Genomic DNA, 23456 nt, shown 5'->3' with positions numbered 1-23456 from the left:
TTGGAAAACAACTTGGACTTATTGTAATGCTGAAAAAGCAAATCTATTTTCATCTTCAGCTTATTTGCAGACTTTTGATGTTTTTGTGTTAAACCTTATTGGTATTTGGAAATATTAGTCACTTTCTTTAAATAACTCCAGACTTGATTCAGCCACCTCCATGTTTCAGTGTCTATATGATGTGCTTCAGGGATGCGAAGCACTGTTCATTTGGCAAATAACCCAGTTTATGGTTCAAAAGTTCAACTTTGCTTTTATGAGATCATATCAAATTTGTCTACAAGGTTTTGGAAGATTTTAACCAGGTCTGGGTGTTTTTCTCGGGAAGAGAAGACTCCTGCATTGCAACTTTGTTTCTTATTACGGGTACATTGAGAATACAGAAGCCTGTTGTCACATGAAGAAAAATAAAAAAAATAACACTTGCAACTCCTTCAGTGTTGCTGTCGAGCTACTTGAAGCCTTCATCGCCAGTTTCTTGCTCATCTTTTTTTTTGTTTTTTTTGTTTTTTCCAATTAATTTCTAGTGTTATTTCTCCTATTGGAGTTGACTGGTTTGCATCAAGTTGGCCCTTCTTTTGACTTGATGTCTTGTAGTCCCTCTGATCCGATGTAACAAAATGCCAGCTGGCAAATATCAGGTAAATCTTAGGTCATCTGAATATTATTCCATCTTAGCTCAATTTGATATAGTTGAACTAAAGAAGATTAAATGCTGAATCTGAGTCAAACTTTAGTTTAAGTCTGTTCAGATTTAATCTCTTTAGTTTTAGTATCTTCATAGTTTTATGTTTGTACTTCAGATAGGCTTCATTTTTATTTTGACATAAAGTAGTACAGCATAAATATCATGTGGAAAAACTAAAATGATATATCTCTTCTGATGATGTCTTTTACATCACAACAAAACTGGCATTTGAACATGGTTGCGTATGCTTTTAAGCGTCACTGCAGGTAAACATGGTAAACCGGTGTGAAAAAGGGGAACTGAATATATTAGGCAGTTTAAATTTATGACCACTAAGCCTCTTGAAACAGGGTAGAACTGATTTTACCTAGACATCGTTTTATGAGGACTTGGCAATCATAACAACGTCCATGGATAATAAATCCATGTGAATTCACACTGTTGTCTGATTAAACATTAACATGATTAGAGTGAAGTAACTATGGCAATATATCACTCACAGAAAGAGGAAAAATCTCCAGATGTAGAGGTGCTGTGTCAGCCCTCTGGATAGTTTTTCACCTCTGTTTTTCATATATGTGTAAAATCGTAACATTTATCTTTAATAATCTGACATTTCTATTGTTTCTGTCCCCAAAGAGGAAAGTCCCCGTCTTTTGATCATAAAACATTCATAGGTTGGGGAAACGAAGTATTTTTCCTTAATGGTTCTTCAAGTTGTTATCATTAACACTTTTTTTTGTACTATTCATTATTAACACAATTCCCTTTAAGTATTTTTTCTGTTAGAAACAAGATTTACATAGTCGATGTTCACTGACAGACAAAACAACACTGCCTTTAAACTTTAGGGTTTGAGTGATTTGCATTTGCGTACGGTTTTTATTTTCGGTGTTTCCATCTTGAGGTTAGATTGAAGGATTTGTAAAATCTGATAAACACCACTTCTTTTTAAAGTTAAACCAGGTCAGCAGATGTAGTTTTCTTTTTGACACCAAAGTTTGGAATTCAGGATGATTCATTCTTTTCCTAATTTTACTTTTTTTGTCCTACGTATTTAATCCTTATTTTATTTTAAATGTGAAGCTGGTGCTTGAGGCCGCTCTGCCTTCTGTAACTAATCCTTTACTTTTCAACTCCCATCCTTAAAAACTAAAGATGGGAGTTGAAAAGGAATACATTTATTTTTCTGTTTTACATACGAGTTTGTCACTTTCCTGATGTGTCGCTGTCAGGAAAGTGACGCATCAGGAATTGTGACGGTAGCAAGGAATTGCTACTGTGTTCTTTGCAGCCTTTTGTTCATATTTGCAAAAACTACATGATGCACATGAAGAATATCAGTGACACTTGCACAGACCTACATAAATCTTACTAATAGGAATTGTGAATATTTTGATGCCGGTTCAATGTAGACTCTTATTAGTCCAAACTGAGGCCATGCTTGGATGATAATCTGTATTTATCATATGTGTGACTTCAGGAGGAGCAGACCACCAGTTTCTATGTGGGCGGATGTGTGATTGTAAGGATGTGGTTTGATAGATGGAGAAGAAACTTGCTAACAAGTTGTGTGGCTGAGTATTTTCCAAGCTGATGCAACTGTCATACTTTAAAGAAAAAAAAGAGCCCAAAACATGGACTTGAATATGTTTGTTCAAAAGTATAAGACAACTTTTAGATAATGAACACAACTTCTAGAGCAACACTTCATGCTTGAATTGTTTTAGCAAATCTTTCTCTACATGTTATTTGCTACTTGGGATTCGTTCCTGATACGGAAGCAGTGTGGTTAAATTGTGCTGAATGGAGCTAACGGTAAAAGGAAGCATTATTCCCCTTCTTTATAAAGGCTATTTAACCAATAACCAGTCTTGCTGCTCTGTTATGAATGGTAGCCGAAGCGACCAATAGTGAAACTACCTTGAAACTTGTTTTTTTCAGGAAGTCTAATGCTCACCTCAAAATTTAACTGAAGTTGTTTACAGTTGTAAACACTATAAGTGGAGAAAGTGAGAAAATAAAACGAGATCTTAACTTGATAAGTTTCTAATCTAACTTTTTTTAAATAAAATTTTAACCACTATATGGCATGCATTAGATATCGGTGCCACCACTCTTCAGTAGTTTTAGCAGAACATCCTCATTCTTATTTAAAAACTACCCGAGGGAGAGTTCTTTTTGCATACTAAGGCTTAATTGGTGTATCTTTCAAACTAGTTAGTTTCCACTTAAATTTTATTGAAAGAAAACAAGTTGTGGCATGTTGCTTTTGTTTTAAACATTTCCACAGAAATCAACAAATAGAATAATTTATTGGAAAGTAGACAACGGAAATAAATTGACCTGCTTGGTGCAGGTATCTCACAAGGAATGCCTCGAATTATTGAGATACCTGAAATGACTGCTGTGATTAAGCAGATAATAACTCTGTGAGGATGACAGATTTATGTGAGGTCCATTATGCAATCATTTTAGTGCTGTCTAAGTAGGAAATAATGAGTGACTGATCAAAGGGAGGTGGAAGGGTTTTTATTTTTCCTTTATGTTGCCTGTGCTCAGTATTTGCACTACTTCTACAGTCTGAGTCGGGTCAGCAGTTCAACATTTAGCACCCATGCTTGAATTTTTACTAGTGACCCATTTGTGGTTCGCTAATGTAGTTCACGGATATTAGTGACAAAACACGGTCCATGTTGTGAATCATGAGGTTACCACAGGGCTGAGTTGGTGAGGTCCGACCAGATCGTGGGGTGGAGATCGTTTGAGTCAGAATTATATCTGGTAACTTCTATTCTCTGTTTTACTTCCATCAACAGCGTTATCTATTGTTTCTAGTTATCTTTATCCTGCATACCCTTGCATTTGATCTTCAAAGACTTAATAACACCCATTTTCTTTCCCATTGGGAGCTTTCGTTCTGTATAAGGAAGTGAGACGACAGAAAATCTTACAGCCTTGGCTCTAAAACAACACATCCGTATCATAGAGATGTAGTAGACTCTCACTTCCTCCTCTGTTAGGACACTGCTTAAGGGAGCCTTGTTTCGAGCAGCTGGGAGCAACTGCCAGTTGTTTTACAACCAAGGCTGTAACACTTCCTGTCATCTCACTTCCTGATACAGAACGAACGCTCCTAATGGAAAAGAAAGTGGGTGTTGTTGAGTCTTTGAAGATTAAATGCAAGGGTGTGTGATAAGGATAACTAGAAAGGACAAATAATGCTGTTCATGTGTAAGCAGGTAATCTTCATGGGTGTCTTTTTTTTTTTTTTTTTTTCCTTCCACAAAACTTGTTTTACAGTTCAAACCACATTTAATATACACATTGTAGAACTTGTAAAATCCAACTTTCCTTTTAAGTCTAAGCTAACAGACAAACTTTGCCTGTTTGGTTTCTCTTTGCAGTTAAAGCTTGGGTACAAATTGGTATTTCTGGACGCAGTGATTGCAATTGAACCACCAAATTAGATACAAAATGGCCCTGATCTTGGCACTATGGAAACTTTGTGTGCAGAACTAAAAATGTGTTTGAGAGCATGTCCCAAATCTGACCTGGTTGCATCAGTTCCATATTGAGGAATGGGAGAAAGGTCCGGCAAGCTCTTGTGAGAAACCTCTGGAAGGAGACCCAAAACATTTGGTCCTGGTCATACAGCATAAAAATAAATGGATGTGAACTTATGAATTTGAACAAAAAAAAAAAAAAAAATCTAATTACAGAACAGGAAACTGTTTGATTTTGTTTTTTTTTAGTGTATGTAAACACCTGATTTCTTCTGTTTACAGTTAAGAAAAAGATCTTATCGTTGGGATATTAATGGCTTTAATATTCCAACGACACAAACACATTTCCAACTTTAATGAGTCTACACTGAACAAGCCAAAAGCACAAACTGCTTCTTCCTCTGGCAGCTCGCTGTTTAGCCTCTTTTTATCAGCATAAAATGCTTTTCTGATTGAGCTGAGCTTAACCTGTCACCTCTGCCTATTCTTAGTCCCCCACACATTTTCACTGCACCGTCACTCACTGTGTGATTTATTTATTTTTTTTTAACTAGCCGTTTTGTGGCTCAACACAGCAAGTGGAGGAAGTGGTCTTCTTTCGCTGAACTGTCTCTCACCTCCTGCTGTTTTTGGCCCGCCCTTGGGAATTTTTGTTGGGGCTTGTGGAAGTGCATTGTGTGCCCATCTGCCTCCATCTTTTCCCGCCTTCTTAATAAGCTTCACTGTTTAGTTTAAAAGGGCAAACAACAGATGATTGGAGGGCAGTGGGGCGGCACGCTGCACAAACACCAGCAGTGAGGTCACAGGACTCTGCTTTCATATGCATTGCAGGTGGCCTAAGGACAGAAGGACTGTTTTTTAGATTTTTTTTGACATTTAAGTTTTTCATGTTATGGGATATTACTTTCACTTTTAGGTTGTGATGGGAAAACAATTTAATAATGTTTATTTTTTTAAAATAGAGAAATATGGATTAGCTGGTGTTGTGCTTCAGCTTAAAATATGCAAAGTGTCCAAAATATCTCACTGTGCGCAACTGTTTTTTTTTCTAAAGAACGCATCTGCCTGTGGTTAAATTATTTTTAGCGTGATGTTTTGTCATACCAGCACTTATACTGTGTTTGATTTGGGTGTTAAATGATCCACAATGTTGTCGTAACAAAAATTACCCATAAATATGGTTGTAGACCAAAGGAAGTTTGAATATTTGCTAATGCAGTCTTTATTTTGTTTTTTTACGAAGCTGCTGTGATCAGAAAATGGTGTGATGAGTTTTTTTTTTATTTTTATAATACAAAGCAAAAAAAAGTATGCACAAACCCAATATATTCAGAAATACATTTTAGAACTATAAAGACAAAACAATTAATATAGGAATAGATTTTTAATGCTGTAGTTTTTTTTTTTTTTGTGTGTGCATTTTGCTATGTTTATGTCCAACTGGATTATGTATTTATGTGTTTTCCTAGTTACTCTGTTTAGAAGGATGGAAGCCAAGCTGTGGTTTGTTCTGCCCTTAAGATTCGTTAAACTGGGCTGAATGTGTGGTGTTGATATAAAACCAGTGACGTGCGGTGAGGTTCATAGCTGGTGAGGCACTGACGTCATCAGAATCAGATTTGCAAATAGATGCATAGATTGACAGCAGTTTACAGGTTATGTTTCACTTCTGCATCCTTACACATACACACTGTAGCTCACAAAACACACATTTCCTTAAAAAACAAAACAAAAAATCTCTATATCTATTATAATCTATCGCTGCACTTGACTTTCTTCCCGAATCGTTTAGCCTAGCTCGCTGTCACTTACTCGGCAGTTGAGGAGTGAACAAGACGAACGTCTGGGATCTTGAGCGCCCCCTGCCATGAGGCAAGAGAACTGCCTGCCTCACCTCGAACCTGTTCTCTGCCGTTTATAATCGCTCATTACACGAAACACGTTACACAAACACAGTTGGTGACAAAAAGTACTGTACATTATATACATAAGCTCAATTATTGGAAATAAGTTCACATATTAAATTTGTTTAAACCATTTTATTGACGCCGTACAGCAACATGCTCTCTCCGCTTAGCAGCCAGCGCAGAGCCAGGGGTTGCGCAATCCAAGGTGAGGCAGCACCGGCATCGCTTCCAAGCATTTGAATGGGAAAATAAGAAAATTCAGCGATTTTGAACAAATAAAAATCGAAATTGGTGAAGCTACATGAAAAATAAATATTTTTTAGTACAAACCACCGGATGGATATAACAATTTAAATTACTTTATGATTATATATTTCCTTTCTTTCCATGATGGCTGGTGAGGCACTGCCTCACCTGCCTCCCCTGACCGCACGTCACTGTATAAAACATAGGTGTGCCCAAACCCTCCATACCACATCTTCCTGGTAACCATTGCTATGTATTATTCTGGCAGGTTCTAGTCTGGAGAATAAATCTATTTCTTTTGTCCTACCGTATAGATTAGATGGACGTTTAATTTTCTTGTCACCAGAAATTCTTTGCTTATCAGAGGTTAAAGAGATTTTAGGGATATTTGGCTCTTTTAAGACTCATTTGTTTTAATTAGCTGACCAGCTGAATGAATTTAACTAACTAATAATTCATGGGTCTTCAACTCCACTCCACCAGTCCTGCTGTCCTGCTTACTTTGGATAAATCCCTGCTCCAGCACACCTGAACCAAATGAATAGTTAATGGGGAAGTAATTTGTAATTCAGCTTTTTGATTCAGGCCTGTTGGAGCAGGTATGTTGTTTTATCTTGGCAACTTGTCCCAACAATCTCCTTTTTTTTGTTTTTTACAACAAAAAAAATAACACAAATACATCTTTTATTTATATGTTAAATAAAAGATGCATATAAAAAAACACCAACCACAGAATAGCTTCTGAATTTTAAGTTGTTTTAGGTACTGAACCTTAGACCACCTCAAGAAAGTCAACAAAATGAATAGACTGAAGGTCCCAGTGGGTGAATTACATTAAGGTTTTTTTTTTTCTTTTAATTTGTGCTTTGCACTTTTAACAACGTTCAGTGTCTGAATTTGGATAAAGCTTTGCTTTTTTTTTTTTTTTTTTTTTTTGTCTGTCATTCGGAATATAAACATATGGTAGAGGATTAGGGCCACCGAAAAATAAAAATAAATAAAAAATTCTGAGATTAAAGTCAGAATTCTGAGATTAAAGTCAGAATTCTGAGATTAAAGTCAGAATTCTTTTTTTTATTTTTATTTTTCGGTGGCACTAATCCTCTTCCGTATAAACAGACTACAATGCTGGTAGTCTCCGGATGTTTCAGATTGTTCTGAAAACTGTATTGATTTGTTAAAAACTAACTAAGCTGCTTGGAAACTTGTGGCTCTTGGAAAATGATTTCTACTGTATTCAGCATGTAGCGAGGATAGAAATGTATCCCAAAAGCCTCCTTGGCACAGTTATGAAGTCTAAAATACGCCATTCAGGTGTGGCGGCTTTATTTTGACTGCTTTCTGCTTGTGCCTACAGCCTGCATCTGATTGATGTTGAATTAAATTAAAAAATACTCAATTAATTCCAAAGAGAAATTAAATGCTGTAACACAGACTTAAAAGCACCATTACCACTGTTTTGAAAGTAATTTATTTCAGGGTTGAGAAATATTCCCATAATTGTTAAAATTCACTTTTAATCTCTGCTATTCCCTACAGGTAGATATATCGCTCTTTGTGTGTGAAGTTTCTGTTTTCTAATATTTCTTGGTGTATTATATTGACCTACATTTAGTTGAGATTTTTTTCAGAATTTGTACAAGTTACCCTTATTCCTTCCCATATCGATGGTTATTGCTAATACTTTTGTACTGCAAATGCTAAAACCTGCAAACTATTAAAGCTTTAGCTTAAGTTGTTTCTTTCATTGTTGTGCCATTTCGGACAGCCATGGCTGCTTTCCTCTGTAAACTGCTTGCTTAGCAGCACACAAGTCCACTGACAGTGTGTGTTGTGAAGCACCAGAGATCAGAGTGGATACTTTTTGCTCAGAGGAATGAAGCTCACTCTATTGTATTATGACAGTGGGCCGGGTTGGAATGTAACATAACAAATTAGATGGACTGTGGCTCATTGTCCAGGCTCCTTTTTTTTTTTTTTTTTTTTTTTTTTTTTTTTTTACTCACGAGAATAAATAAGTGTTAATTGCAGGATAGCATGTTGTCTCTAATTAAAATATGTGCATAAACTCATTTATCATTAGTTTTTTCAGTTACACAGCTTATATTTCAATCACTATCTGAATTGTAAAGAAATAATTTTTGGTTTAAAAAAAGTCATGTCCTCTTCACTTTTAATACATTGATTAGTCTGTGCACAACATTACAAGACTAGATAGATACACATGCATGATTGGTGTGTGTATTTTGCAGGTGCATAACATCTCCAGGTAACATCTCTTACTGCTATGTGCAGTAAAACTTTCTCTGTCTGCTGTTGGTTGTTTGAGCTGATGACTGCCCACTGTTTACTCTTCAGTATGCATGTTCTGTCAGTTCATATAAAAAAAAATTCAATATTTTTGCCTGTTTAAATTGTTCATGTTATTGCATGAGACGGTGTTGTTGAATTTTAGTGTTGTTCTGATGGTCACAAATGCCTAACCCTTATTAAATGAATTATTGACCTCTACTTTTCATGTAGACGTTCTCACAACGACTGACAGAAATAATGTCATATACGGTGTGCTGACAAAGTGTCACAGACAGAGGGAGCTCTTTGCTCACAAGTCTAAAGAAAAGAATACTCCTGTATATTTATCATTTTGCCATCTGGTGGCAGCATAACTTCTCCAGGTTTCTGTTGCTTCATGCTACGTGCAGCAATCTGTCATAAGATGGCCATTTAAAAAAAAAAAAAAAACCTAATTGGAAGAGGAAAAACAGAAAATTAGTTCACTACTTTGAGTTTGGTCTTTGTATTTGTTACTCTGTCAGTACTCTATGCAATCCAGGTCTTTGGATGTTCAATATAAATAAATATTTACATATGGTACACGTATTGTTCATCACACTCTCTCTTTTTGTGTTTGTGCTCAGATGCTGCAGGACTGTCCCAAGGCACGCAGGGAAGTAGAGCTGCACTGGAGGGCGTCCCCATGCGCCAATATTGTGCGCATCATTGATGTTTATGAGAATCTCTATCAGGGCAAGAAGTGTCTCCTTATTGTCATGGAGTGGTGAGTGCACAGTCTGTCTACACAGACGCTCATTCAACAGAGGTTCTCCTGTATAGATGGTGAAACATTTTGGGATTCAATTTACGCACATGTCAAAATAGCAATTTTCTAAGATTTCTGTTTCTGTTTTGAGCTGAAAATTCAAACATCTTCATATTATGTTTACATTATTTATCGTTCCGAGTGTCTAAAGCGTCTTCTCCATGAGAACGGCTTTAACTGGTTCCTCCCCAGTTAGGGGGAGGAACCTGACTGGGGAGGAACCTGACCTTAGGCTTTGCCTAAGCTTTTTTGGAACCAGCTTAGGCAAAGGCCGCCACTGTAGGCAAAGGCCGAACCTTTCAAGATCCAAACAACGTCTTAACCACCACAGTGTGGACTGGCGGATATGCCGTCTGCTATCAGAAAGCTGATAGTGTGGAAGGATGTAATCAGAAGAAAAATCAGAAGCACATCCATCAACTTCTGGAGTGAAATAAGTGTAATTTCACAGCCCTACAAGCAACACGTGTCTCTGAAAAACAAGAATGCAATGAAAAGACGAGCAACTGTGCAGCTCTGGTTAACATTCTGTCAGATCAATAGTTTTGCACTGACTGACTTCAAACACCAGAACTTAGTTGGACGTGATGTGCATTTTATTCTTTGGGTTTTCGTTTTCAATAATGTTCATGCATGGATCTTGCACTGCATCGTTTCGACTTCATCACCTGAATCTAAAGCTTGCACATGTCTAGAAAAATACAAATAAAGTGATGCAATATAGATAAATTTGTACGTTTAGCAAAGCAATTAGCTAACCTGAATTGTTTTCATTACGTTTGGGCCAGATATAAATTTCTATAAGATAAAATGAAATACCTGGGTTTATTTGAGTCCATGCAAACCACAACCTCAAGGTCTTCAGTTGCTGAATGTTGCTGCTAACAACCTCATCGGAGCGCCAACCACAGCTCCTGAGCTCTAATGGCTCGCCCACGTTCCTGCTCACAATCACAGCAGCAAAACGGTGAGGAACACACTAACGATGGAGACGCTCCAAGCTTCAGTAGAACCGAACCAGACACTCACCAGCTTGACAATAGAGAAGGCCCTTAAACTGTCATAACAAAATACAGGAAAAGCTGTTCTGGGAAGAATAAATCACATCCGTAGATCTTCCGTCTTACCCAACATATCCTCCTTCATCTGAATCAAGTGTCAAGTCCATGTCATGCTCCATTCACTACAGCAAGAGTGGAAGTGAAGCAATTTGTTTCTGTTTTTCTTTCTCACAGATGTCAGCTTTTTGGCACTTTTTACAGTATTTTTTTAAAATGTTTCAATTTGTACTTTTTTAACTTCAATGACAATCTGACTCCTGATCGAGTTTCTTTTATTAGGATTTTTCTCGTTTTTTTTTTTTTAAGTTAAATATTTAACAATAATGAGAAAAAAACCCCATCAGTTTTCCTATTTTACATTATGCTCAAAGCATCTTTCAACAATTTAAAGGACACTATTATGTAAAATCAACTTTTTTGAGCTTTATGTCACTTTGTTACATTATTCCCTCATAATAAACACTCTTGAACTGTTGCTTTGATTTGAGAAGTCTTTTAATCTCTAGTGGCAAAACACTTAGTAGGTGCCTTTGAGGTGCAGCTCTTCCTCAGTGTTGCAGTTTCCTAGCAGCCCTCCTGCGCGACTCTCCCACTCTGCTCCTTTAAACTATCCAGCAACAATTAGCAAACACCTGTTGGAGCTGTACATCTGCTGAGCTCATTATATGAGCCACTTCTGAGTCCAATGCTGGTAAAAACATTGTTAAATTTATGAGAGAAGCCATGTTGTGATGACTTCTTGAAGGCGGAGTTTCAGAAAGCGCAGGAGTTTATAAAATGAATTACAAAGTCAAATATCTTCTAAGTTTATATATATATATAATATTTTCATAACAACTAAAGGTAACAGAGTTACTTTATTGTGCTATAAAATACCACTATGTACCTGGAAAATGTTTTATACTGCCCCTTTAAATCGTGCATCAAAGAACTTTGAGACACAAACTGATTTTTTTCTCTATTTAGCTTTCACACCTTTGCCAGCTTCTGTTTCGCTTTGCTTTGATGAATTTTCGCAGACGTCTTTAACGTAACCCAAAATGACTCGCCAGCTAACGTACCCATCAGATTTGTTGGGTATTTTAGATTGTAATCACTTTGGAAAATCTACAATTGAAGTTTCATCACTTTGCCGGATCCATCTTTGACAATTTTTTAATTTGAATAGAATCCAAACAACTTTGTCAACCAACTGTTCTGTGGACATCTGCTGTCACCTCCTCTGTCCTGAGCGGGTTGAGCTCAAGGTGGTTCTGACCTCACCAGTGGGTCCGGCAGGTCCACCTACTTTCAGCATCCTGACTCATCATGGTCCTGGACCAGACTGGTGATGGTAGCTTACTTTTATTACAATTAATAAACATATTTCCTGATACCTTAAAAATGTTAAGTTACTTACAGTGAGAGAATATCCTAAGAAAAATTAATTGAAAAACGTATTCAGGATTTGTCTGAGATAATGACCACCCACACAATATGTGGTCGGTGAATAGGTCAGTTTGTATTGGATGTTATCAGAAGTATTTTGCAGGCTGACTTACAAACCCAATTTTGATCATAAGTCATAAAAAGCCCAAATCTGTCAGACCTCATGCAATGTGATTTAGCTCATTTTACTAAATTTACCTGTGAAAAACACACACACAGTAAAAAATGGCTTCAGCAACTTTTGTATTTGTTTGCATGATGTTTAACATATAAAAACTGAAAAAAGGACAGAAGTTATGTGAAAAAATATTCTTTAGTACAGACACTTTATATTTCGATGTCTATTTCACAAGCTTATTATTTTACCATTTAAAACTAATTTAATTCTTTTTACTGATTGGGAGGAAAGGCTGTTTCTATGATAAATATTTTCATTAGTGACTATTGTATCGGCAATGCGTTGTGATGACTTTTCAAGGCTGATGCTTATGGTCTGAGTTGAATCACTTCATTAAGATTCACAGTTCACTTCTTTATTGCGCGAAGCTGTCATCACTAACGATTCAGTTTCTGTTTATTTCTACATCCCACAGGTGCTGGTGTTAAGAAGGCAAAGTTTAAGCCTACAAAGGTTAACTTTATTCAGCTCTTATTGTAAATTTACTCAGCATGACCTTGGCGCAAAATGACCCATTTCCTCTAAACAACTTACTGTTATTTCCTTTCCATTTCCACTTTGTTGCATTTTAAAACCGCCAAACCCCCATAAAGTTGTCACACGTGCATCCTTTTTGCTGTGTGGTTGTCGTCGCTGCACAAAGGCAGACATGTGAGCCGAGGTGCTCATGCAGTGGTGTAGCAAGTGATGAGTAATTTCCTTGAGAGATTCTGTGGCAATTAAAGAAAAAGGTAGTTTTTCTTATGAAATCAAAACATTTCCTAGAATATAACACTTGGAGAACAATCTTGATGAACTGATTGTTCTGCTACCTGATACACGAGTCACTGAGTCTGACCTACATTAGGCACTTTGAACAATTGACCCATGTTGTGTAAAGGGTCACAATGCCAGGGCCTCTACAAAATTTCCAAAATGAATCCCTTCCTAATTAAAGTAACCTAGGTAAGCATAGATATGTTTATCTTTAACATGTTGAATTACAAATAGTTTGAGAACTCCTTGATCTAACATTTGTAATTAAGACACATTAGTGTATAAAATGCAACAAATTTAAATTTAATTCGATCTACATTTATTAGAAATAGTCGTTTGAGATGTGTCGTCAGTCTCTAGTTTATTGTTTCATATGGTTAAACACCCTCACACTGCTGATGGGATGTGAAACAGTGTAGGCTGATGTGTGTGTAAGAATGCCATCTCAATTTTTTGCTGTTTCAGTAAGAATATGTACCCGTCTTCACCTTTAATCAAAATCATCATCCTTTGTGAAACAAAATTCATGTCCTCAACAGTTTTGAGAAACGTAGAGGAAGAGGGTTGGGCCGAGACACTTCGAGAATATCTCCTTTCTCTGAACCATGTTTGGGGAAAAAAAAAAAAAAAAAAAAGAGAGTGAGAACTGAGTAAGATTTGTATGAAAGACGGCCTGCATTGCTTAAAGCTTTCCGCCGTCCGTTTCTCAGTGCTGCGGTTCTGGAGGGAGTCCCTCTGCTCTAATTCTGAGTCTGCTTCTCCTCTAACCACTCGCATGCCTGAGGAGCCGATCCTCGGAGACATGAGCCGTTCAGCAGATGTGAAATTGGTATTGATGATTTGATCTGAAACTCGTGCAGTCATAGCGAGCAAAAAGACTAAATGAAACTTATGGAGTAAGTTGGAGAGAGTTTTCTCATATGCAGTAAGTAATCATTAGCTGGATTTTGTCTATTTGCTGAGATAACGCAGAACTTTATAGAGGTGTTCCTGTGTAAAGTTGTTTTTATAAATGACAACTTATGTTGTTGGTGGTGTTGAGTGAAAAATGTGTCAATATAAATTGCCCCTTAGAAGTACACACATTTATCATTTCTTGCACGGCTTGGTACCTATTGGTCCACGGACCGGTATTGGTCCACGGACCGGTATTGGTCCACGGACCGGTATTGGCCCACGGACCGGTACCGGTCCACGGACCGGTATTGGTCCACGGACCGGTATTGGTCCACGGACCGGTATTGGCCCACGGACCGGTATTGGCCCACGGACCGGTATTGGCCCACGGACCGGTATTGGCCCACGGACCGGTACCGGTCCACGGCCCGCTGGTTGAGGACCACTGCTGTAAGGCTCCATGTTAATCTGGAAATCACTGTAACACCATAGTGGGTGTCCAGAGTGAAATAATTTCAGATAAGCTCTTGCTCAAAAAATGCCATCTTTTAAGACTTTAGTTGCAGCTGACCTCATGGACAAGCCAAATATCTTCAGCTTTGTGATTAAATGATACCATGACCAAGTCACAGTTATAATATTGATGATAATATAATGAATATTTGAGTCAAAGTGAAGCTTTCAGTCTAAATAGGCCTGGATCACCAAATGCATATTCTCTTACTTCATGCTTTACTTCTCATTAAACTGCCATCTTTTCTGCTGAAGATTCAGATTTGTATGTAAATTTACAATTTTCACGCTGTTTTAATGTCAAAAACCTCCTGCTGATTCAGAGAAAAAGGCGCCGCTTTAGTCATCAGTATTACTGGAACGGACCACACGTCTGTTAGCTGCTATGTTCAGACTGATTTTGTGCATCAGACTTCAGAGCTCTGCATTTTATATCTCCAAAAATTGGATTGAAATTTTTGAGTTCAGATTTGATTTCTGACGAAGACAAAAGAGAAAATAGAAAAAGGAGCAGTTTCTAAACGGAGCAAACCCCATTATCACTTTTTTTTTAGTCCCCCGACAAACCACAGACCACCTGTTACAGGGAAAAGGAAGTTAGAAAAAAAAAAAACTCTGTCTTGTCTGTTCTTTGAAACTGCCAGTATGCTGAAGTAGGGCTTGTTTGAAAAACGAGCAGAGCAGTGCCATATTTGGAAGTTTTACATTCATTGAAAAGATCAGCGTTATCTGCTTTTCAGCATTTTTCTCCTTTTAGGAACACCAACAAGTACTTGGCATTATCTGCTTAAAGTAGTGCTAAATCCGTCCTTCCTGCAGGATTTCTATCATCTTCAGTGGGATCCAAACCCAAATACAGACCAAATCCATATTTCCCTCAATTTCACCTGTTAGATAAAGTGTCATTCTTGTGCAACTCCTCCTAATGAAGTTGTTCTGTAGATCCATGTATATTAATAACACCGTTTGTGGTGTTTGTCTTTTACAGTATGGACGGCGGTGAGCTTTTCAGTCGGATCCAGGACAGAGGAGACCAGGCCTTCACAGAGAAAGGTAGAGCGGTTTTTACATAAGTCAGAATACCAAATGTTATGATCACCTTCACAGCATACAACTGGAATACTTTATTTGCTACAGCTGTAGTGTTGATGTGCATGTTTGATCATTTGTAAAATAACCTTCATTGTAGAGGCGTCTGATATCATGAAGAGCATAGGAGAGGCCATACAATTCTTACATGCCATCAATATTGCACACCGAGATGTGAAGGTTTGTTTCATATCTTAGTGTTATGCTCCTTATTTATCTTGCATAATAATAAAAAAAGACACCTGCCAGTTCTAAAGCGTCTCTGTGGTTCTTCCTGCAGCCAGAGAACTTGCTGTATTCTTCGAAGAGGCCCAGGGCTCTCCTGAAACTAACAGACTTCGGTTTTGCCAAGGAGACGACCTCACACAACTCTTTAGATACTCCCTGCTACACACCTTACTACGTTGGTGAGAGTCTGCACCTGCACAGCTCTGACGTCTGACCGTTTTGTTGTTTTTTTAGGTCGTTGGCTGCCTAAAAGATGTGATATAAAAATGACAAGTTTTCATGGTATTACACAGGAACGTGATCCAATTAGCTTTTTTTCGTTATAGAAAAGTGACAATTATTTCTAGTGGATTGTTACACTGTGACATTTATAGTATTGCAACTATAGTTTTATCTATGAAATGTATTTCTTGTTGTAAGGCCAGCATTCCTTCAAACAACACTTTGCACAAATAAATCTTAAATTGCCTTTGCTTTATAAAATTATTGTCAGAACTACTGCACTTTATTGCCTCATTGTTTGCATTTTATATATTTCTTATGTCTATTTTAGTTTTTTCCAATTGTCTATTATGATGTGTTCTCCTGCCTTTTTTTTGGCCAGGTCACTCTGGTGAAGGAGGTCTAGATCTCAATATATTTTTTTTCTGCTTAAATAAAGGTTTAATAATAAACAAAGAAAATGCTGGTGAAATAAAGGTATTAAACTTTATTGTTTTTATCCTTTATTCAAATTGTGCTTACAGCTCCAGAGGTTCTTGGCCCAGAGAAGTATGACAAGTCATGTGACATGTGGTCTTTGGGCGTCATTATGTATATTCTGTAAGTCGCTCATTCTGGGCTTTCTATCCCTTCAGCTCACTAATTGTTAGTTGTTGGGTTTTTTTTTTCTCTAATCTTACCTTTTAAAATACCCAACAGGTTGTGTGGATACCCTCCTTTTTATTCTAACCATGGCTTAGCCATCTCTCCTGGGATGAAGAAGAGGATAAGGATGGGCCAGTATGAATTTCCCAACCCTGAGTGGTCAGAGGTGTCGGAAGAAGGTAAGACTCTAAAGCTGAACTTTTTATTTTGCTTAAATGATTTATAGAAAATTCGGTAAAATAACTCTGCAAAAGTATGTACTGCAATAGTTTTGTGGTGTTTAAATGATAATATTTGTAAATAAATCTTTGAATAGATGATTGTATATTTTTAAATGGTGCGCTTAAAGCTCTGATGCAGGTGATTGTTTTTTTATTACGGTTAGAATTTGATGACGCCACAATTATTAAACTCCTGCTGGTGTTTGAAACTTCCCAATAAACCATGACAAATGGATAACAAAACTGATCAAGAAATTGAAACTGATCAAGGTGTTCCACCTCTAAGGCTGCTGCCGTCTGCTAAGCCGAAAGTCGACTCTCGTTTCATGAGTAATATGCTAGTTTTAAAAAGAAAACTGAAGCTGCGTAGTGATGATGTGTAACTGTACAGTTCTCTCCAAATATCAGAGGGAGCAGCGGACCGTCTCAATAGTTGAACTCACTTTAATTCACTTTGGAAAAATCTACTCAAGTGTTTCTTTTGTTTGTTTGTTTGTTTTACCAACAATGTTTCAAAGAACCATAATTTCTTTTGGAGAATGCTGGGAAAAAAAGTACTTTGCTCTGTTACAGAAAAAATAAAGTGCATCTGTTAATGCATTGCCTCACTAGTACGCAACGGGAAGAGCCAATCAGAACTGTATACATCTGTGTTTGGTGAAGCTTTGTTATTCCAATGCAGATTGTAGCCAGTTCCTGTTTTTAAAGAAGAAAGAAGATATGAGAACAGCATTGAAAGTTTTTGAAAACTTTCAACGCATTTTTATTAGGAGATTTAAATGTGTGCAAAAGGACACACAGTAAGATGTTTTAATCCAACATCTTATAGTAGCGATTAGCCTGGTTAGCAAGACTAAAAGAATGACTGGAGAATATAGATCCATATCTTAACCTTAATGATTTAAAAAATCCTACAAAAAATACAATATGTCTGTATGAAACGGTGTGTCTTTAGATCCTTTAAAAGTCTTAAATTAATGTATCTAAAATTAAAGCATTAAAATATTTTAAATTAATTACAAAAAAGTAAACTGGCTTTAAATCACAGATCTTAAATTTAGTCTTGGCAGGTCTATTTAATTGTATATTCTATCTATCTTTGTTTTTCCTCGCGGGACATTTCTGTCAGGTAAAAGGTTGAGTCACGCGCAACATCGTTCTAAGACTCACTGCTAATGTATCCTTGCTAGCTAGCTACGTAGGTTTTTTGCATCTATCGTGGATATGTGCAAATTTATCTCCACTTTGCTGGACAAAGTGTGTACATTTCAGTGGAGACATGGATCTTAAATTCCATAATGGTCTTAGAAAATCTTAAATTTGAGTTTGTGAAACCCTGTTGAAAATATGCAAATGGAATCATAGACTTTTCTATCTTTGCACAGCCAAACAGCTGATCAGGACCCTCCTAAAGACTGAGCCGACCCAAAGGATGACCATCACAGAGTTCATGAATCATCCATGGATCAATGTGAGTGAACCAAAATGTTCATCTTAATTATAATTTCCTACTGAATTATTGTGGTCAGCAGTACTGCTCTAACCTTAGAGATGTTGTTTTTTTCCTTTTTTTTTCTGAAGCAATCAATGGAGGTTCCCCAGACCCCACTTCACACCAGCAGGGTTTTAAAGGAGGAGAGGGATGCATGGGAGGAAGTCAAGGTGAGGCTTTTGTTTTTCTCAATCTGAAATAAGAAGCAACACACACTTGTAAAAGGAAAAGGTGTGTTTATTTAGCTGGATGATTTGCAGCTCTTTCACGGAGAATATTCTCAAAGGTGTTGTAACAGTTACAGCGTTCGGTTTTGGCTTGTCTTGCGTTTTTTGTTTTGTATTATTCTGGCACGGCACTACATTGGTGCGTAGGAGGTGTTTGTATACTAATCTTTACATCTGGTCTGCAGATAGTGAAGGAATGTAAAGAACCGTGCAGTTATTTCATAAAGGTTTGCACTGCAAGCGTTATTGCCACCCAACACAGGAGTGCGGTAAATTTTGACTTCAGCACCTCTGCTGACTAAGACTTGCTGTTGTCGATGGTAACAACTTTGAAGTCATCTGGTTTGATGTGAAAGTAATGGGAGTTGCACCAAAACATCTCGCATTTTTCGAATATTTGCTGCAGTTTTTCCTCAGCTGTTTTCTTCAGGGATAATTTTAAGAGATTATCTGGATCCGGAGCTTAAAAAAGCAACGACACACATCGTCTCCAGGACAACAACTGGAGACAACTCATGAAATCTTTTCATTTATGCTCATGCTATAGCCTAATGTCTTTCATTGTTCTGTCTCTCAGGAGGAAATGACCAGTGCCTTGGCAACGATGAGGGTCGACTACGAGCAAATCAAAATCAAGACCATTGAAGACTCAACCAATCCACTGCTAACGAAAAGGAGAAAGAAAGCCAACAACCCAAACTCTGCTGCCCACTGAAAGAGTCAGGCTTGCATGCACATACAACCCAGGTTGAGAGGAGAAAGCAATAATTTGTCGACACAAGTCGTACTGCATGGATTTTCTCAGTGTTTTATTTTTCTTGGCAAAAGTTTTGTAAAAGTGTATTTTTTTCTTCCTTTTTTTTTTTTTTTTTTTTGTTACTCAGCCATTTTAACAAGCTCATCACACTGCTGCCTGCAGGGTGAAGAGCGGGTACATGTATTTACACCAGAAAAGAGATTATGAAACGCAGGAAAACAGAGGAGAGGGGAGTTTTAGATATCTCTCTCATTCTCTTTTCAAGATATCAGATTGTGTAGTGAGAGAGGCAGTGATGTTGGATCACAACATGAAGCCTTAGCATTAGCTCTAGTTGAATTTTTTGTCCCCACAGCCCCCCTTACCTGTGAATGTTGTATCACGTGGCTAATCCCCAAAAATCGAAACACGCGAAGGTTTCTCTCTGTGTACATGCTAAGCAAGCAGATGTATTCTGAACTGACAGGAGGAATGTAAAGACACTGTCTGTGGGAACCGGGAAGAAATGGAGGCTGATTTCTGGGATTTGGACAGGAAGTGTCTGTCGGGTTCAGTTTGTTTTTATGAATGTTAAACTGAGGCCTATGCACTCAAACAAGGGAACTGTGCCACTGACACTGCACCTCACTTGTAGCCCTTCTCTCCTTACTAAATGTGCGCCTGTCAGACAGAGATGGAGCAGAGAAAGACACCCCAGAACAACTCTTTCTTTCACATGTAGCTCACTGGAGAGGAGGCAACAAATACTGTATTTTTTCATGGATTTTTATGACCATTTTAGCCTAGGCCTTACTGAGTATTGCTTATTAGCATCTAGCTTTTAATCCCTCCTTGGCATTTGGTTCAAGCTTTTACCAATGTTACCCTTCTGATTTGAAAATATCGACGGATTGTATGTCAGGTGAAGCCTATGCAGATGTTTCTCAGCTTAGAATACCATTGAAATTGTCTTTTTTTTATTATTATTATTATTAATTTTGATTGCAAATGTGTTGGGAAGATGTTCTGCATCAGTAGGAGGGATGTAAGGCGCAGCATCCTGTATGGTACACACTGGCCCTTTAGAGGTTCTGTTAGAGGGCAATAATTAAATTGATGTGGATTTATGTCACCGTATGTTCTGCCATTTTCCTGAAGTTCTGAGTTGAATTAGAAAGAACTATGGTGCACAATCTAAACCACCAGCAGGTTACCACACTATAACTCTTCCCCATCCTCAAGAGTTTGATCAATCTGCCAATACACTTCCTAACTCACTTGGGATTGTAGAAAATAATCATTTGTCATTTTGGTCTTGTCACTTTATAAAATCACACTCAATTGTATCACATCTCTCATAGTGAGAATGATATTATAATTTTTTTTTTTGCCTATCCCCGTCGATGTGATGAGTCGTCTTTCAACTCATCACATCTTTGTAGTGGAAGTGCAGATGTGTCTGTCTTTCCCCTCGTCTTTGAGTCTGTTCAGCTCCACCTGCCATTTTTTTGTCTGCTTTGGATTAAAAAAAACAAAACAAATGTAAAACAAAACTGGTTCTTCTCTGTTTTTGTGAACTGGAAATTACTCAAAAGTCATCAAAGACGAAAGGCGCCGCACAGATATCGCATATCTTGCCAATGTATGAACATTTAGAAAATTGGTTGCTAAATATTTCCGAAAAATTTACATTGCTTTGGAAAACTATAAATTAACCTGGAGGTTTATCTCTTTATTGCAAACTAAAATTTTTGGGGGAATTTTTTTTTTTTAGATTTATTTTGTGGAGCTAGTGGCTTTAAACATGCAGAAAATTTCTCAAGGACAGGAGTGAGACCCTGAATCGTTGCGTCAAGAGCGGCTGAGGCGGCTGAGTCACAGCTGCACCGCGTGGCATTCTGCTTCATTGTATTTTATTGGAATTTGTTTGCGATGGACCAGTAAGAAAACAAAAGGAAAAGAAGTACACAGTTATGAAATTAAAGTGTTTGGTTTTTTTCCCCCATTTTCCCAATCCGAAAAGTGTGGTGTGTATTTCAATTCAGCCCCATGACTCAATACTTTGCTACAATTACTAGTGAGATTTTCCACCCTTTTATTCATAAAATAGCTTAAACTCATTGTAATTTGTAATTTGTAAGGTCTTTCTTAAGATTGTCAGTTGGACTCGGATCACCCATTACTTGCGTACGTTGAACCTCCAAGCAGCACTCGTTACTGGTTCTCCATAAATGGCAGCCTGCAGCTCTGGCATGTGAGCCAGTTCAATATATAGCTCCACCATTTGGCCTTCTTCATCATTCAAAGATGGATTCTTTCTCAAGAAGCAGTTCTTGTCAGGGGCTTCCTGATCTACATACTGAGATCATGTAGATAGTTTCAGGACAGACTCTTTGTTCTCACAGATATGACAGATGATGACTTACTAACATGAATGTAAGTGTGCCAGTGCATCATTTATGCAAACAGAAAATGCAAAGACCAATAAATGTAATGATCTACTCATAAATCAGCTTCCTTCAATTTGACAATTATGCTTTACTCTGTCGGTCTGTCAAGAAATTCCAATAAAACAACAGTGGGATCAACTTCAAGGGCACTCCTGCTTAATAAGTACTACATACAACCAATTTTGCCAACCCTTATGACGCACTGAGTCAGTAGTATAAAGTCTTTCTTGACCTCTGTGCCCACATTCAGTTTTTTTTTTCCAAGTCAATCACGTCTTCAAATATGACTCAGTTTGTTGTGTCTGCTCGGGATTTGTGGGTTTTGACACGGGGGTGAACAGACTCAACCCATGACAGAATTGTATCATTGCTGTTAGCATGAGTGACTCCTGGAATATACACATTTACGCAGCAAAACGGCTCTGTAGCATTGACTCAACACCCGTTTGCCAACACTGGGCTGTTCAGAGCAAGTTTCCCGCCAGCGTGCAGGGCTGTTTCTCTGCAGGTATGGAGGCAACTGTGGCTTCTGAGCTTCCAGCTCTGAGTGTGATGAAACCGATAGTCATCTCTGGCTTGATCGGGTCTGCTGGGTAAAAGAAAAGATAACGGGGGTAAACGGGCCTAGAGGGGAGTCCCTATGGTAGACCTGTAGAGGTTGTAACCCCTTACTATAAACCCAACAAACCGCAGGACACCCACCAGGTCGGTTTATGCAAAAAGGTGAGAGGCATTGCCTTGCTGCTGTGGAACCGGGTGAATGGTCGGGGGGGAAGAAGCTAAAACTTGTAGCGAAAAGAAAAACACAGCAAATATATTTTTATTGCTATTTATTATTGTTTGGAAACGGCAGCATGTCACTGTTGTCTGCTGAGTTTAAGACGTGAGAGGAAATGCGGAGGATGGAGACTTCTCAGCTGAGACGGTGACATGCAGTTCTTGTTGCTTTGAAGTGGCGTGGCATCCTGCCAAACACACACACACACACACACATACGAACACGAACACACCCTCTTTCTGAGTGACCCACGGCAGACGAGCCTGCAGCAGCACGTCAGCTCAGCTGAGCAAACTTTAACCGAGTTTGTGAAACGGAACAGCGTGCCGTTATCACTTTGACACATTTCACAACAAGTGCTTATCGTGAGCTTGTTTTGGAAATCTGTTCGGTCTTACTGTGAAGACCTGTAACAGTAACAGTCACATCAGGTACACCTTTACGGACATGTTGTGGTGACTGTGGTTGCTTTGATTGTCTTTGCTGCTTCAGATGTTGCCGGGTTATTTTAAAAGCAGGCCTCTTTTATAGGAACTCTTCGCCATCTTGCTAGAACAGCAGTGAGGAAGATGTACAGGTGTATTTCAATAAATCACAATGTCATCAAAAAGTTATAATATGTCATATATATATATATATATTTATCCCAAAGAAAAAATAAATGTTTGTAAATGAGTTTTAGAAAGCACTGAAAGATTCAAGAGCCAAACACAGGTGCTCATCAAGGTTTAGTCTCGGGACCCTTTTCTTTTTGTCTTTCAATTCAAAATCATTAAATTATTCAATAAATTAAAATGTGTCCCAGTGAAGCTCATTTGCTAAATTAAAAGCACCTTTTGAAAATAAAAGCATTTCAGTATAAAACATAATTTTCATAAAGCCCATATTTATAAAAGAATAATCATACATTAGTTTAATCAGGAAATTGTCAAAATTAAAGACAAATAATTACTTATAACATCAGTTTGTGTGAACTTAATTAATACAATGTGTTGTATGAAACAGATTGTTTACACAAATACATAATAATGCCTGTATTAAGACCATATATCCATGCAAAATAAAAGCTTATCATAAACATGGCACCT

The 23456-nt window shown here is 37.7% G+C and overlaps 1 protein-coding gene across 1 annotated transcript in view; it reads left to right on the top strand.

The window, feature by feature from the left end:
* The window catches only part of mapkapk2a (MAPK activated protein kinase 2a), a 29011-nt gene extending 7277 nt beyond the window's left edge, over positions 1-21734 (top strand). The window contains exons 2-10 of the mRNA XM_044120990.1: positions 9266-9405; positions 15269-15333; positions 15470-15549; positions 15650-15776; positions 16344-16419; positions 16519-16643; positions 18071-18156; positions 18267-18347; positions 18982-21734. Of these exons, the coding sequence (XP_043976925.1) occupies positions 9266-9405; positions 15269-15333; positions 15470-15549; positions 15650-15776; positions 16344-16419; positions 16519-16643; positions 18071-18156; positions 18267-18347; positions 18982-19119 (918 nt within the window). The 3' untranslated portion in view covers positions 19120-21734. The remainder of the gene's footprint in view (positions 1-9265; positions 9406-15268; positions 15334-15469; positions 15550-15649; positions 15777-16343; positions 16420-16518; positions 16644-18070; positions 18157-18266; positions 18348-18981) is intronic.
* The last annotated feature ends 1722 nt before the right edge of the window (positions 21735-23456 follow it).

This window comes from Gambusia affinis, linkage group LG07, assembly GCF_019740435.1.
Source record: "Gambusia affinis linkage group LG07, SWU_Gaff_1.0, whole genome shotgun sequence".
Taxonomy (NCBI): Eukaryota; Metazoa; Chordata; class Actinopteri; order Cyprinodontiformes; family Poeciliidae; genus Gambusia; species Gambusia affinis.
This window is presented reverse-complemented; position numbering and strand designations above follow the sequence as displayed.